This window comes from Oreochromis niloticus, linkage group LG11, assembly GCF_001858045.2.
Source record: "Oreochromis niloticus isolate F11D_XX linkage group LG11, O_niloticus_UMD_NMBU, whole genome shotgun sequence".
NCBI classification, from domain to species: domain Eukaryota; kingdom Metazoa; phylum Chordata; class Actinopteri; order Cichliformes; family Cichlidae; genus Oreochromis; species Oreochromis niloticus.
This window is the reverse complement of record NC_031976.2, coordinates 9,939,310-9,952,087: the sequence shown is the minus strand read 5'-3', so window position 1 is coordinate 9,952,087 and position 12,778 is coordinate 9,939,310. Positions and strand designations below refer to the sequence as shown.

Sequence of the window (12,778 nt, the reverse complement as noted above, 5' to 3'; positions counted from 1 at the left end):
CTGTTACCCATTATAGGTCACCATTTTTGCAGTAAGTAAGATTTTTTAATAAAAGGGATGTCTTTAAACCTTTACTTTTAATTACTGTGTCAGTAAAGGCATTCATCCACATTGTTATTTATCCAGTGAAGTCAACTGTAAGATTCTTATTGATTACCACAAAGCACCTGTCACATTGAACAGTCAGTCCAGCTCTTCAGATCAGTAAAGAAAGCAGTGACATAATAACCAGTTGGTTGATGCATTTTGTCGAGCATAGCCACCATGAAAGAAAATGATCATGTTAAGCTGATCTTAACGGCCCACAGTTAATGCTGTTTTACACATCTGACTCAGCTTTAGCTTCCCTGCATATCTACAAGCCTCGCTGCATCTCGGACAAAATCTAAATCTGCAGTATCTGGTCCCGAACCAGCAGACTGAGAGACAGCTTTTTCCATCAGGCCATCAGACTGCTGAACACTTCATAGACACCTCACCGTCACTTAGCAGAACTTCAACCTTATGCACTCCATACTGTACATAAATGCTACAGACACACACAAGCAAACACACACACACATGCATATGTATATATACATATTTAGTATACATATTCAGTAATGCACATACACTCTTATATTTGTACATATATTTATTTTTATAATTCTCAGATTTACCCATTCTTATATTTTGCACACCTCTGTTGCTTGGGAGCTGCACACAAGACTTTCACTCGCATGTGCTGAACCAGTTTACCTGCACATGTGATGTGACAATAAAAGTGATTTGATTGAAATCGCACTACAGATGTAAATATACATTTTGCTTAGGCCAGGGGTTCTCAAACTGTGATACGCATACCACTAGTGGTACTTGGGCTCTCTTTGGTGGTATGCGGGAATTCTCCAATTTTTTTTTAAGTTTAAATAATATACCATGGTGAAGGTATGCAAAGACAACAGGAGAGTTCCCGAGGCTCTTCTGGGAGCTGGAGTCGACCAGAAAACGTTTCCCCGAGCATGAGTCCTCTATGAAGAGCAGCCTTTCCTTATCGCCAGCGGCCACGGCCACTACAGAGCGTTGGCAGGCTCGTTCCGCTGGGCCTTAAAACTGCAAAGGCAGCACGGCGCTGTCATGCTGATGGTAAAAACACAAGCCTTTACCACAGTGCCGCCGTGCCGCTTTGTTTTTTTTGACAAAACACAAAACTTTACATATAAATAACTGCCTATTAACACCTATTAAAAAATGAAAGAATCCACAAAAGATTTTTTTTACTTTCTTTTATTTGTTCCACATTAATTATAAATGATTTTAAAAAGCATTAAAATGCATCAAATGTCTCCCATGCTGTCTTTTCTGCTGTAATTTTTTTTCTTAAACATAAATTGGCCTGTGGAAAAAAATGTAGTAAGAAACACTACATTTTTTCAGTAGGCCGATTTATGTTTAAGAAAACCCCAACAATCAAATTGATCCCCTCTGAGCAAGCACTGGGCGACGGTGGGAAGGAAAAACTCCTTTGTCTTAAAAAAGGAGAAACCTTCGACAGAACCAGGCTCAGATGGGGCGGCTTCTGTCAAGACCGGTTGGGGGTGAGGTGGTTAAAAAACTACTCTAAAGGTACAGCACTACAGCTTTTTCATGTAAACGTGTGGAAGGGTGGGTGTTACATTTGCTTTGTTTGGAGGTGTTACAGGTGGTCGGGGTGTATATTCAGCTTTCTCATGATTGATCGGTGGAAGGACAGGACTAGGTCGTAGGATTATAACTGGTTGGGTGGGAATAGGTTGTTTTCCGCTTCTCGATATGGGTGGGACACAAATCATACGAAAAGGTCTGATAGTTGGCTTTTTCGTTGATTGTGATACTGGAGGAGCGGGTGTCAGATGTGGCTTTTTCTGTTTAATGGGTGGTAGCAGAGTCCGCTGAAACTGTTGTTGAATTTTCTGCTCTTGCTCGAATGTAGCTTCCCTGCCTACGTAGATGTCATTATCTGCCTCAAACAGGGCAATGTCTTTTTCAAGCTGACTCAGTGACTCTTCGAGAAACTTTTTGTAGTTGAATTTAGTGAACTGTAATGGGGAGATGACTACAGGGAGGGATTGATACTCGAAGTTTAACTCCTTAAATGCCCTCTTTAGGTCCTGGAGAATCTTTTGTCTCTCGTGTTCTGGCAGTGGGTTAATAGTTTTTTCTTCTTTTTGTTTTTTTACCCAGGCCTCCTGGTCAGCCCTTTCTTTCTCTGCATTTCTTCTACGCAGGTACTCTGGTACGATTCCGTAATCTTTTTTCTTTAAATAAAAGGGCACAAGTCCTGATTTCTCAAGGAGCTGCTTGTCCCCTTTGCGTGTGTCCACACAGGCAGGTTGTGGCATGACTTTCTTTATGCCTGTGTTTTCTGTTTTTTTCCTGCATGTGTGTTCAGGTTTTTCGCCTTTCGGCCTCTGTGGGCACATTTCACGATGAGATGGGGCCTTAGGTGTTCCTGGCCCCATGGTCTTGTGTTTGTGCTTATGTTGTTTATTTTCTAATACTGTTACCTCCCTATATTTAGATGTATACATCTTTTGTTTGGGTGGAGGATTACTCTCCTTTGGGAGAAGGTTATAAGCACTTTCTTCTGAAAACATAAATTCGGACATGTTAAATAACTTGCAGGGGAATTGCACAATTGTGTGCCGATGCACCCCTATTTAAGGTTTTTTATGGCCTTTCATGTGACATCTGCCTTTGATCTGTCATTTAACATGCATTTGACATCGTAACCTGTCTTTGATCTGTCATTTAAGCCCCACCCCCCTTGTTACTGTTGCTATGGTAACTATTATATTATGAATGCTGGTAGCTAGCATTCCACACACACACACAAACACATGCACTTTTTGCCCAGGTTCCAGCTGCAGTCACCAAGACATGTAAATATATTTATTAACCAGCACTTTTAATTTGTTTGCTTTTCCAAATGGTTAAAAGTTCCTTATCAGACACATTGTTACATCCATTTTACCTGTGATGACATTCGCAGGTAAAATCATCTGTGGTGTCTTTGAGGGAAAAATGATGGGACAGAGCCTTTCCACTCCTGATGATGCACCAGAACAAACACAGCAGTGTGTGAGGAAGAAGAGCCAGCAGTCAGCTACAAGTTGGAGAGAATAGACAGGCTGTTCTGTCTTTGTGAAGGACTGATAGAAAAATTTCAGCCAATACACATTTGTTGACAAAAACACAAAGAAAGGATTTTAAACTTGTCAAGTTTCTTGTCGTCATTATCCATGTTCACATGCAGCAACGCAGAAAGCAGAGCTAACCATCACCACAGAGTAGTGACTCTTTTATGTGCTCACTGAATACATTTAGCTGTGTTTGTGGGAAGCTTGGGGGTGATCTTTTCACTGCACTCACTTTATAGTAGCTGGCCAACGGCCTTTTACTAGAAGCGGTAGTATGAATCCCCTCAGTGTCACACCCCCACAGTCATTTTAACGGGTGAAAAGAAGCAGCTGGTAACTCCACGTGTTCCAGTGGAGATGCTTGCTGTTTGCTCCTCCAACTTGGCCGACAGCGAGCTTAGCAGTGACACAAACTGCAGTCCAGTGAAGTAGCTGTTTGAAAACCAGGGAAAAAAACAAACCAAAAAGCAGGTAGTAGTTGAACTGTTCCATATTGTATAGGATAGGTTTCCGCTAGCGCAGGGATGAAAAGATGTTCCATGGGACACTTTCACAGTAAAGAGAATGCACCATGGACATTACCTGTCTGAATAGATTTGTCTCAAACGCTCAGCGATGCAAGCACGTGACCTCTGGCTCACTATCGCTGTTCCTCTTTCTCAGGGTCTCCCAGCCTATGACACTCCTGAGGTGTTTGGGCTGCACCCAAATGCAGACATAACCTTCCAGAGTAAACTGGCTAAGGACGTACTGGATACCATCCTCAGCATTCAGCCAAAAGACAGCTCATCAGGCGGAGGAGAAACCAGAGAAGCTGTAGTGTCCAGGCTGGCCGACGACATGCTGGAGAAACTGCCTCCTGACTACGTACCTTTTGAAGTAAGCCTCTGTGTATTTGCTGTGCAGAGTGAAGTGTGCAAAGCAACATGTGCAATGTCACTCCACTCACCTTCTGCACTGTGCGCTCCTCGTGGCTGGTGCAGGCGGAGAGGTGGGATGTAGTGTTTCTGACAGCAGAGTGTAAAGAAGACCAGAAATAGACAGGAGTGTGTGTGAATGCAGCTGGATCTTGTTTTATTTTGGTGGCTGTCTCTCTGCTGCTTTATTTTATTTTTTTTTTGTCACTAAGAAAAAAAAATGAGGTGAGTGTGACTTTTTTGAGGCGAGGTGCAAAGCTCATCATGGAAAACTGTCACCTCACAACACACCCTGCGAATACCGCTTTCACTGCTGCTTGCTTGACTGTCTCTTCACACAGCGCATAAAGGCCTCCAAAATAGAAAAAAAGATGTTTTTTAAAAGATGTTTTAAAATGAATACAGCCTGCATGTGGAGTAGAAAGGCCCGTCAGAAATACAGAATATCTTCATTCCTATATTTGTTTCATTTTCAGTGAAGCAAACATGAATTCACCAATACTACCAACAGTAGTAGCTACAGACACACGAAAAATGCAGCGTAAAGCTCCACTTTAAATACAGTTTTTCCAGAGTAGAAATATATTAAACTTCAGTGATCCCAGGTACATTTCCACATAATGAGATTGTGTGTTTTCAGACATCGCTGTTGATATATTCTTATCTTTTCTGCCTTAATAAAACCAGGTGAGAGAGCGTCTTCAGAAGATGGGTCCTTTCCAGCCGATGAACATCTTTCTGCGTCAGGAGGTCGATCGGATGCAGAGGATCATAGTTCTTGTCCGAAACACCTTGACAGACCTGAAGCTGGCTATTGATGGAACCATCATCATGAGTGAGAACCTGCGGGATGCCTTGGACTGCATGTACGATGCACGAATTCCTGCACGCTGGAAGAAGGTCAGTTGAGAGAATCACTGTGAGCTTATGTATTTTAAACTGAGATATGCATGCCTATACAGGTTACATTTGAGCGCAAAAGGGGTTATTTTTTTTGTCCAGTTCTTTCTAGTAACACCTGTGATGACAATAAGCTGTAACTGTTTTTACCTGTCAGCAAAAATGAGGCCTTTTGTATATGAAAGGTGATCATTTTATCTCTGGTGAAAGCTTCTAACAACTATTCAATACAGAGTACCAGATAGCCCAGAGGCACAAATTAATACCTCAGATCAGATTTTAGTGCTGTCAGCTTTGTTATTTAGTGTCCTTGAGGTTTAGTTGTAGCACACGGGATAATTTATGCTCTTACAAGGGACATTGTCATTATCAGACCAAACTCTCACTTGTTTGCTGTTTGTGTCGTGTTCGTGCTCCTTTTTTATTAATGTACTCATTGTTATAATTGTATACACAGCACACAAATCCATCTCGGTGATAAAGGAAAATGGAAAAAAGAAACTTTGTTCTGATGCCATACTAAAGCAAACAATAAAAATCTAGGACTTTTTAGGGTTTTTATTTTTAGAATTATTCAGCTGACAGTCAAGCTGCACTCACAAACACAGCATTGTTAGAATAATTCAGACTGGAATGGGATTCCTGGCTGCAACACCGATTTCTTTTACCTGCAGTTTTATCCTTTTTCTGAATCATTTGCCTCCAGTCTATTGTGTTCTGTGGTATTTTTTTTTTTTTTCATTGTGTCAAGTCTCTTTTCACTTGCCACACCATGTTTTATAATCCATGTCTTATCTCCTCTTTTCTTCTCAGAGCCACCTGGATGACATGTTTCAGCGTTTCATTGTACTCTTTTGCTCATGTTATTGTTTGTCTGTCTCCTTGTTGTTTTCAGTCATCGTGGGCCTCCAGCACCCTGGGGTTCTGGTTCACGGAGCTGCTTGAGCGGAACCGTCAGTTCCAGGCCTGGATCTTTGAAGGGAGACCCAACTGCTTCTGGATGACAGGTTTCTTCAACCCGCAGGGCTTCCTGACAGCCATGAGACAGGTACGCACGGCATCAGGCTACCTACCATTTACCCACAGCAAGGGAAAAGACCAGATGGCACGCAGAGGGAAAAGCAGGCACACAGCCACATTTACACACGCAAGCAAACACGCACACACACATACACAGGGACTGTAAGTAGTAGTAGGTAATTTTTACAATGCATGAAATTCATTTTGCATTCAGAGACTATGCTGAATTTGTCCTTAAATCCTACCCTTGTTATGAATTCTGCAGGCAGAAACATGGTCAATGGCAATTTTGTATGAATTTACTGGTCCTATTCTTGCTCCTCCTCACTCATGCACCCTTGCTCTCAGACCATTTCTATCTATTGATGCCATTCGTGTGCTCTGATCTGGCCAATACTGGTAGATTGGCAACAAGTGGGAATAGTTTTATGGGGAAACAACATCTGTGTTATAACTGTATTTTACTCCTGCCATCTGTGGTTCCAATTTTGCATCTCAAGTACGTGACAGCAAATGTATGTTTAAAGTTTTCTGGGAAAATGAAAGCAGATGGGATCTTCAACTTGTAGAGAGTTTGAATGTTAAATCGATTATTTAGCAAATCCAGTGATTTATCAGTTCTGAAGGCTGTAATGTTCAATTCAATTGTATTTATATAGCTTCAAATCACAACAACAGTCACCTCAAGGTGCTTTATATATTGTAAGGTAAAAACCCTACAATATTATAGAGACAAAAAAACAAAATCAGATGACCCATCTTTGAGAAAGCAACTGGTGACAGTGGGAAGGAAAAACTCCCTTTTAAGAGGAAGAACCCTCCAGCAGAACCAGGCTCACAGAGGGGCGCCCATCTGCCTTGACTGAGGCAGATGGAAACAAGACAGGAGCAATACAACAAATATTTGAAGAGCTCATGTATATGAAGATAATTGAGTGCCGTTACATACGACTGGCTCAAGCTTGTATCATTGCTCTTGTAAGGTAAACATTCCTCCATGCTACTGAACCTTTATCTTGAGGGGTGTGTATACCCCTGTTGCATAAACACCGAACCATTTGAATGTAATAGTTTGCTGAACATATACTTTGATTGATGGCTTAAATCAGTGTGTTTTTAACTGAATTTGGTGGTAAACAGGAGTCTTATTACATACAGTAACAGTGAAAATGAACTGAAACGTAGACCTGAGAGCTGCAGTATGCACTGAGGAAAAGATTCTACTTCCAAGTGAATATTTTAAAGAGCTCGGATCTTTCGCTATAAAGGAAATATTGAGGATGTAGATTTCTGTATTTTACTAAAAAGGGATTTGTTTGACTACTGATAGATACCAAATATAGCCCTCAATCCTACCACTGAGCTTCTCAGGAGATGTACTTTTATCATCCCACAGGTATCACAAACTACCTACAGTGTTCTTTGGTTCTGTGTAATGTGCCTGAAGTTGCTAGCTTGTTTTATCTGAGATGTTTATGTGCCTGCCTTTGTCATTTGTTATCAGTCTCTGTTTCTCCCAAGTTTGCCCACTAAGGATTTCTTTTTTTAAACTTGAAAATGAAAATAAAATGACTGAGGCCATAAAATACTCACATTACACTTACTTTGTCATACTGGAGTTATTTTTTTCCTTTTGCAACATCATCTCACAAAACAACTCCTGTGATGGAGTGCACTTATCTTCCAGTAGTGTATTTTGGTGTTCCTATTGTTACAGACCTTTTATCAAAATTGATTTTCATGTGGGAAAACCATTTCAAAATGTCACTTCTGTCATTTATGTGCCATTCATATGTACTCGCAGGAGATCACTCGGGCGAACAAGGGCTGGGCCCTGGACCGCATGGTGCTGTGCAACGAGGTGACGAAGTGGATGAAGGATGACATCATCCAGCCGCCCACAGAGGGAGTGTACGTCTACGGTCTTTACCTGGAGGGAGCTGGCTGGGACCGCCGCAACTGCAAACTTATTGACTCCAAACCCAAAGTCCTCTTTGAGATGATGCCGGTGATCAGGATGTATGCTGAGAATAATGGTGAGTTTTATTATTTAGGAATGGTGTGGAGGGAAAATTAAAAAAACAAATCTTTTGGTGGAGCAGCTTTATATCCTACCTGTTTTAAGAGTATCTTTCATCCTTTCCTTCTCAATGTTTGCATCCCACACAGTCACTCGTTGGATGTAACATTTAAATGTCAAGCAGAATAAGTGCTATTTATTTTGTCTGGGAATAGATTACCAGCAGTATGTGGCACAGTGTTTGTTCTGGATAAGGCCAAAGTATATTCAGACAGACACAGACCCCCATGGATGCCTGCGAGCAAGGCTTCCTGGGAAATGAACTAATGATCCAATGATACGCATAATGCGGTTTGTTTACACCATGTCCCCTCCCAGCATTTCCCATACGAAGGCAGTCTGCTACGTTTGAGTGAGAGTCAGTGCAAAGGAGACTGCTAAAGGGATGCTTCAGTAGACAAGTGCTTGGTGTGTGTGTGCCGTGCACATGTGTAGGCATGAGGTACAAGTGGCTGGAAAGCTGCTCTTCTTAATTTTCGCTCATTCAAAGGGATTAGTTCCATCCTTGTCCACATACAGTGTCGCTTGTAAAGACACAACAAGCCTGTTTGTTTGCTCTGAGAAAAATATTTTTAGTTTTTTCCCCGCTGATGCATGAGCAAGGAGCACTGCTGTTGCTATTCTACTGGCAGACTAACAGCAAAACAAGCAGCAGACTGGCTATCTGAAGAACTATAAAATGGTGCTGAGGGAGTACCGGGTGATAAGCGTGCTCTCCTAATTCGAGCTATTTGTCTAATTTGAGCAGACTCTAACTACATAAAAACAGATGTTTTTTTAACACAGCTGGGTGTCCCAGTGGCATCTCTGCACTGATGTCAATATTTCATTGAATTGAAATGATTCTAGTTAGAAACACAATTAAGACACAGTCTGGCAGCTGCTGCTCTCTCTCATTAGTTTTCATGAAAAATGCCATTTTTGATTTTTCTCTTTCCACTTTCTGCAGCAAATGCCGTGTTTCTTTTCTGTGTTGCAGGTGTAAAAGACTCCCGCCTCTATTCCTGTCCAATCTACAAGAAGCCCACCAGGACAGACGTAAACTACATCGCAGCTGTAGACCTGAAAACCTCCCTTCCTCCAGAATACTGGATCCTGCGTGGAGTGGCGCTCCTTTGTGACGTCAAATGACTGTTTCATAATGAACACTGACACATACAGCCATTATTCATTTTCCCTCAGTTATAGGGATAGTTAAGTGTGCAGGATTAAAAAGCTGTTATCAAGGTTAAGTCTATTTTTAGCATCATTTCTGCATGAGTGAAATATGCAGCTCCATAGTAAAGGAACAAACACAAAGTGACTAACAATTTTTTACAGTCAGTGTCAGGAATTGTGGATAGATACTGGGTTTTTCTGTGCAGTCAGGCCAAGGTCAGACCCAGAATTAGCACGTTCAGAAACATGTCAGTGTTTTTTTGCTCGAGGTCAACAGAAGCATAGACGTCTGTACTGTGGCTGCTAAAAGTCCTGTGTAAATGTTCTAATACTCTGGTATGAAGCTCCCTGTCTCTTCAGGTTTCCTCTTTTCATTCAGACTATTTGGACCAAAATGATCTAATCACCATCGTATACGTTACTGCATCTGTTTGTTTTTGGAAATAATTTCCTAAAGTCCAGATATATCGTAGCCATCCGCATGCTCACCCAGCGTCAAGTCTGTACAGTGTTCTAAAGGTAAACCAAAGACATTTATTCTGGTTATGATGCATGTATTATAGTGATGTCGTCAGCTCCTTTGATTACTCACATAGGCCAGTTTAATTTGCCGAATAATATCAGTTCAGCACGCACTGTAGGGCTTTTCATTATTGCAAATCCTGACATGTTAATAAACTGAGCTTGTCATATTCGAAGAATCCTGAAGGTAAATAAAGGCACTCTGTAGCACTGAAATACATAGAAATTTTAATTAAGTTTTTACAAAAAACAACTTGCATCATCAAAACATCAAAACACTTTTTTGGTAGTATTTTCTTTTCTTACAAAACCACCATATCATATGCGATCTAAAGCTACCCTGTACACAGGTCAGGTGTGGATTTCCCAAAAAAGTCTTAAATGTTTGTATCCAGTAGTTTTGTTTTATTGAACCTGTTTTGTAAATCTTTGTGGCTCACCGGGGCCAGGTGCATAAAACTGCATTCTTTCTGTCAAAGAGACAGCTTTTTCCATCAGGCCATCAGACTGCTGAACACTTCATAGACACCTCACCGTCACTTAGCAGAACTTCAACATTATGCACTCCATACTGTACATAAATGCTACAGACACACACAAGCAAACACACACACACATGCATATGTATATATACATATTTAGTATACATATTCAGTAATGCACATACACTCTTATATTTGTACATATATTTATTCTTATAATTCTCAGATTTACCCATTCTTATATTTTGCTTGTTCTTATATTATTGTATTTTGCACACCTCTGTTGCTTGGGAGCTGCACACAAGACTTTCACTCGCATGTGCTGAACCAGTTTACCTGCACATGTGATGTGACAATAAAAGTGATTTGATTGAAATCGCACTACAGATGTAAATATACATTTTGCTTAGGCCAGGGGTTCTCAAACTGTGATACGCATACCACTAGTGGTACTTGGGCTCTCTTTGGTGGTATGCGGGAATTCTCCATTTTTTTTAAAGTTTAAATAATATACCATGGTGAAGGTATGCAAAGACAACAGGAGAGTTCCCGAGGCTCTTCTGGGAGCTGGAGTCGACCAGAAAACGTTTCCCCGAGCATGAGTCCTCTATGAAGAGCAGCCTTTCCTTATCGCCAGCGGCCACGGCCACTACAGAGCGTTGGCAGGCTCGTTCCGCTGGGCCTTAAAACTGCAAAGGCAGCACGGCGCTGTCATGCTGATGGTAAAAACACAAGCCTTTACCACAGTGCCGCCGTGCCGCTTTGTTTTTTTTGACAAAACACAAAACTTTACATATAAAGAACTGCCTATTAACACCTATTAAAAAACGAAAGAATCCACAAAAGATTTTTTTTTACTTTCTTTTATTTGTTCCACATTAATTATAAATGATTTTAAAAAGCATTAAAATGCATCAAATGTCTCCCATGCTGTCTTTTCTGCTGTAATTTTTTTTCTTAAACATAAATTGGCCTGTGGAAAAAATGTAGTAAGAAACACTACATTTTTTCAGTAGGCCGATTTATGTTTAAGAAAACCCCAACAATCAAATTGATCCCCTCTGAGCAAGCACTGGGCGACGGTGGGAAGGAAAAACTCCTTTGTCTTAAAAAAGGAGAAACCTTCGACAGAACCAGGCTCAGATGGGGCGGCTTCTGTCAAGACCGGTTGGGGGTGAGGTGGTTAAAAAACTACTCTAAAGGTACAGCACTACAGCTTTTTCATGTAAACGTGTGGAAGGGTGGGTGTTACATTTGCTTTGTTTGGAGGTGTTACAGGTGGTCAGGGTGTATATTCAGCATTCTTATGAATGATCGGTGGAAGGACAGGACTAGGTCGTAGGATTATAACTGGTTGGGTGGGAATAGGTTGCTTTCCGCTTCTCGATATGGGTGGGCCACAAATCATACGAAAAGGTCTGATAGTTGGCTTTTTCGTTGATTGTGATACTGGAGGAGCGGGTGTCAGATGTGGCTTTTTCTGTTCAATGGGTGGTAGCAGAGTCCGCTGAAACGGTTGTTGGATCATACGAAAAGGTCTGATAGTTGGCTTTTTCGTTGATTGTGATACTGGAGGAGCGGGTGTCAGATGTGGCTTTTTCTGTTCAATGGGTGGTAGCAGAGTCCGCTGAAACTGTTGTTGGATTTTCTGCTCTTGCTCGGATGTAGCTTCCCTGCCTACGTAGATGTCATTATCTGCCTCAAACAGGGCAATGTCTTTTTCAAGCTGACTCAGTGACTCTTCGAGAAACTTTTTGTAGTTGAATTTAGTGTACTGTAATGGGGAGATGACTAAAGGGAGGGATTGATACTCGAAGTTTAACTCCTTAAATGCCCTCTTTAGGTCCTGGAGAATCTTTTGTCTCTCGTGTTCTGGCAGTGGGTTAATAGTATTTTCTTCTCTTTGTTTTTTTACCCAGGCCTCCTGGTCAGCCCTTTCTTTCTCTGCATTTCTTCTTTGCAGGTACTCTGGTACGTTTCCGTAATCTTTTTTCTTTAAATAAAAGGGCACAAGTCCTGATTTCTCAAGGAGCTGCTTGTCCCCTTTGCGTGTGTCCACACAGGCAGGTTGTGGCATGACTTTCTTTATGCCTGTGTTTTCTGTTTTTTTCCTGCATGTGTGTTCAGGTTTTTCGCCTTCCGGCCTCTGTGGGCACATTTCACGATGAGATGGGGCCTTAGGTGTTCCTGGCCCCATGGTCCTGTGTTTGTGCTTATGTTGTTTATTTTCTAATACAACTGCCTCCCTATATTTAGATGTATACATCTTTTGTTTGGGTGGAGGATTACTCTCCTTTGGGAGAAGGTTATAAGCACTTTCTTCTGAAAACATAAATTCGGACATGTTAAATAACTTGCAGGGGAATTGCACAATTGTGTGCCGATGCACCCCTATTTAAGGTTTTTTATGGCCTTTCATGTGACATCTGCCTTTGATCTGTCATTTAACATGCACGTGACATCACGGTAACCTGTCTTTGATCTGTCATTTAAGCCCCACCCCCCTTGTTACTGTTGCTATGGTAACTATTATATTATGAA

The 12,778-nt window shown here is 41.3% G+C and overlaps 2 protein-coding genes across 3 annotated transcripts in view; one reads left to right on the top strand and one right to left on the bottom strand.

The window, feature by feature from the left end:
- dnah5 (dynein, axonemal, heavy chain 5) overlaps window positions 1–9,925 on the top strand; it is an 89,100-nt gene extending 79,175 nt beyond the window's left edge. Inside the window, exons 84-88 of one of the 2 annotated variants that reach the window (XM_025911408.1) lie at window positions 3,822–4,037; window positions 4,763–4,975; window positions 5,871–6,023; window positions 7,800–8,031; window positions 9,055–9,925. In XM_025911408.1, the coding sequence (XP_025767193.1) occupies window positions 3,822–4,037; window positions 4,763–4,975; window positions 5,871–6,023; window positions 7,800–8,031; window positions 9,055–9,206 (966 nt within the window). In that variant the 3' untranslated portion in view covers window positions 9,207–9,925. The remainder of the gene's footprint in view (window positions 1–3,821; window positions 4,038–4,762; window positions 4,976–5,870; window positions 6,024–7,799; window positions 8,032–9,054) is intronic. The other variant, XM_019364787.2, reaches the window with a different exon arrangement.
- Window positions 9,926–11,519: 1,594 nt separating this feature from the next.
- LOC109204100 (enkurin-like) lies at window positions 11,520–12,731 on the bottom strand. Its single transcript, XM_019364315.2, has one exon. The coding sequence runs from the start codon at window positions 12,579–12,581 to the stop codon at window positions 11,520–11,522; it is 1,062 nt and encodes a 353-aa protein (XP_019219860.1). The 5' UTR covers window positions 12,582–12,731.
- Window positions 12,732–12,778: the final 47 nt, after the last annotated feature.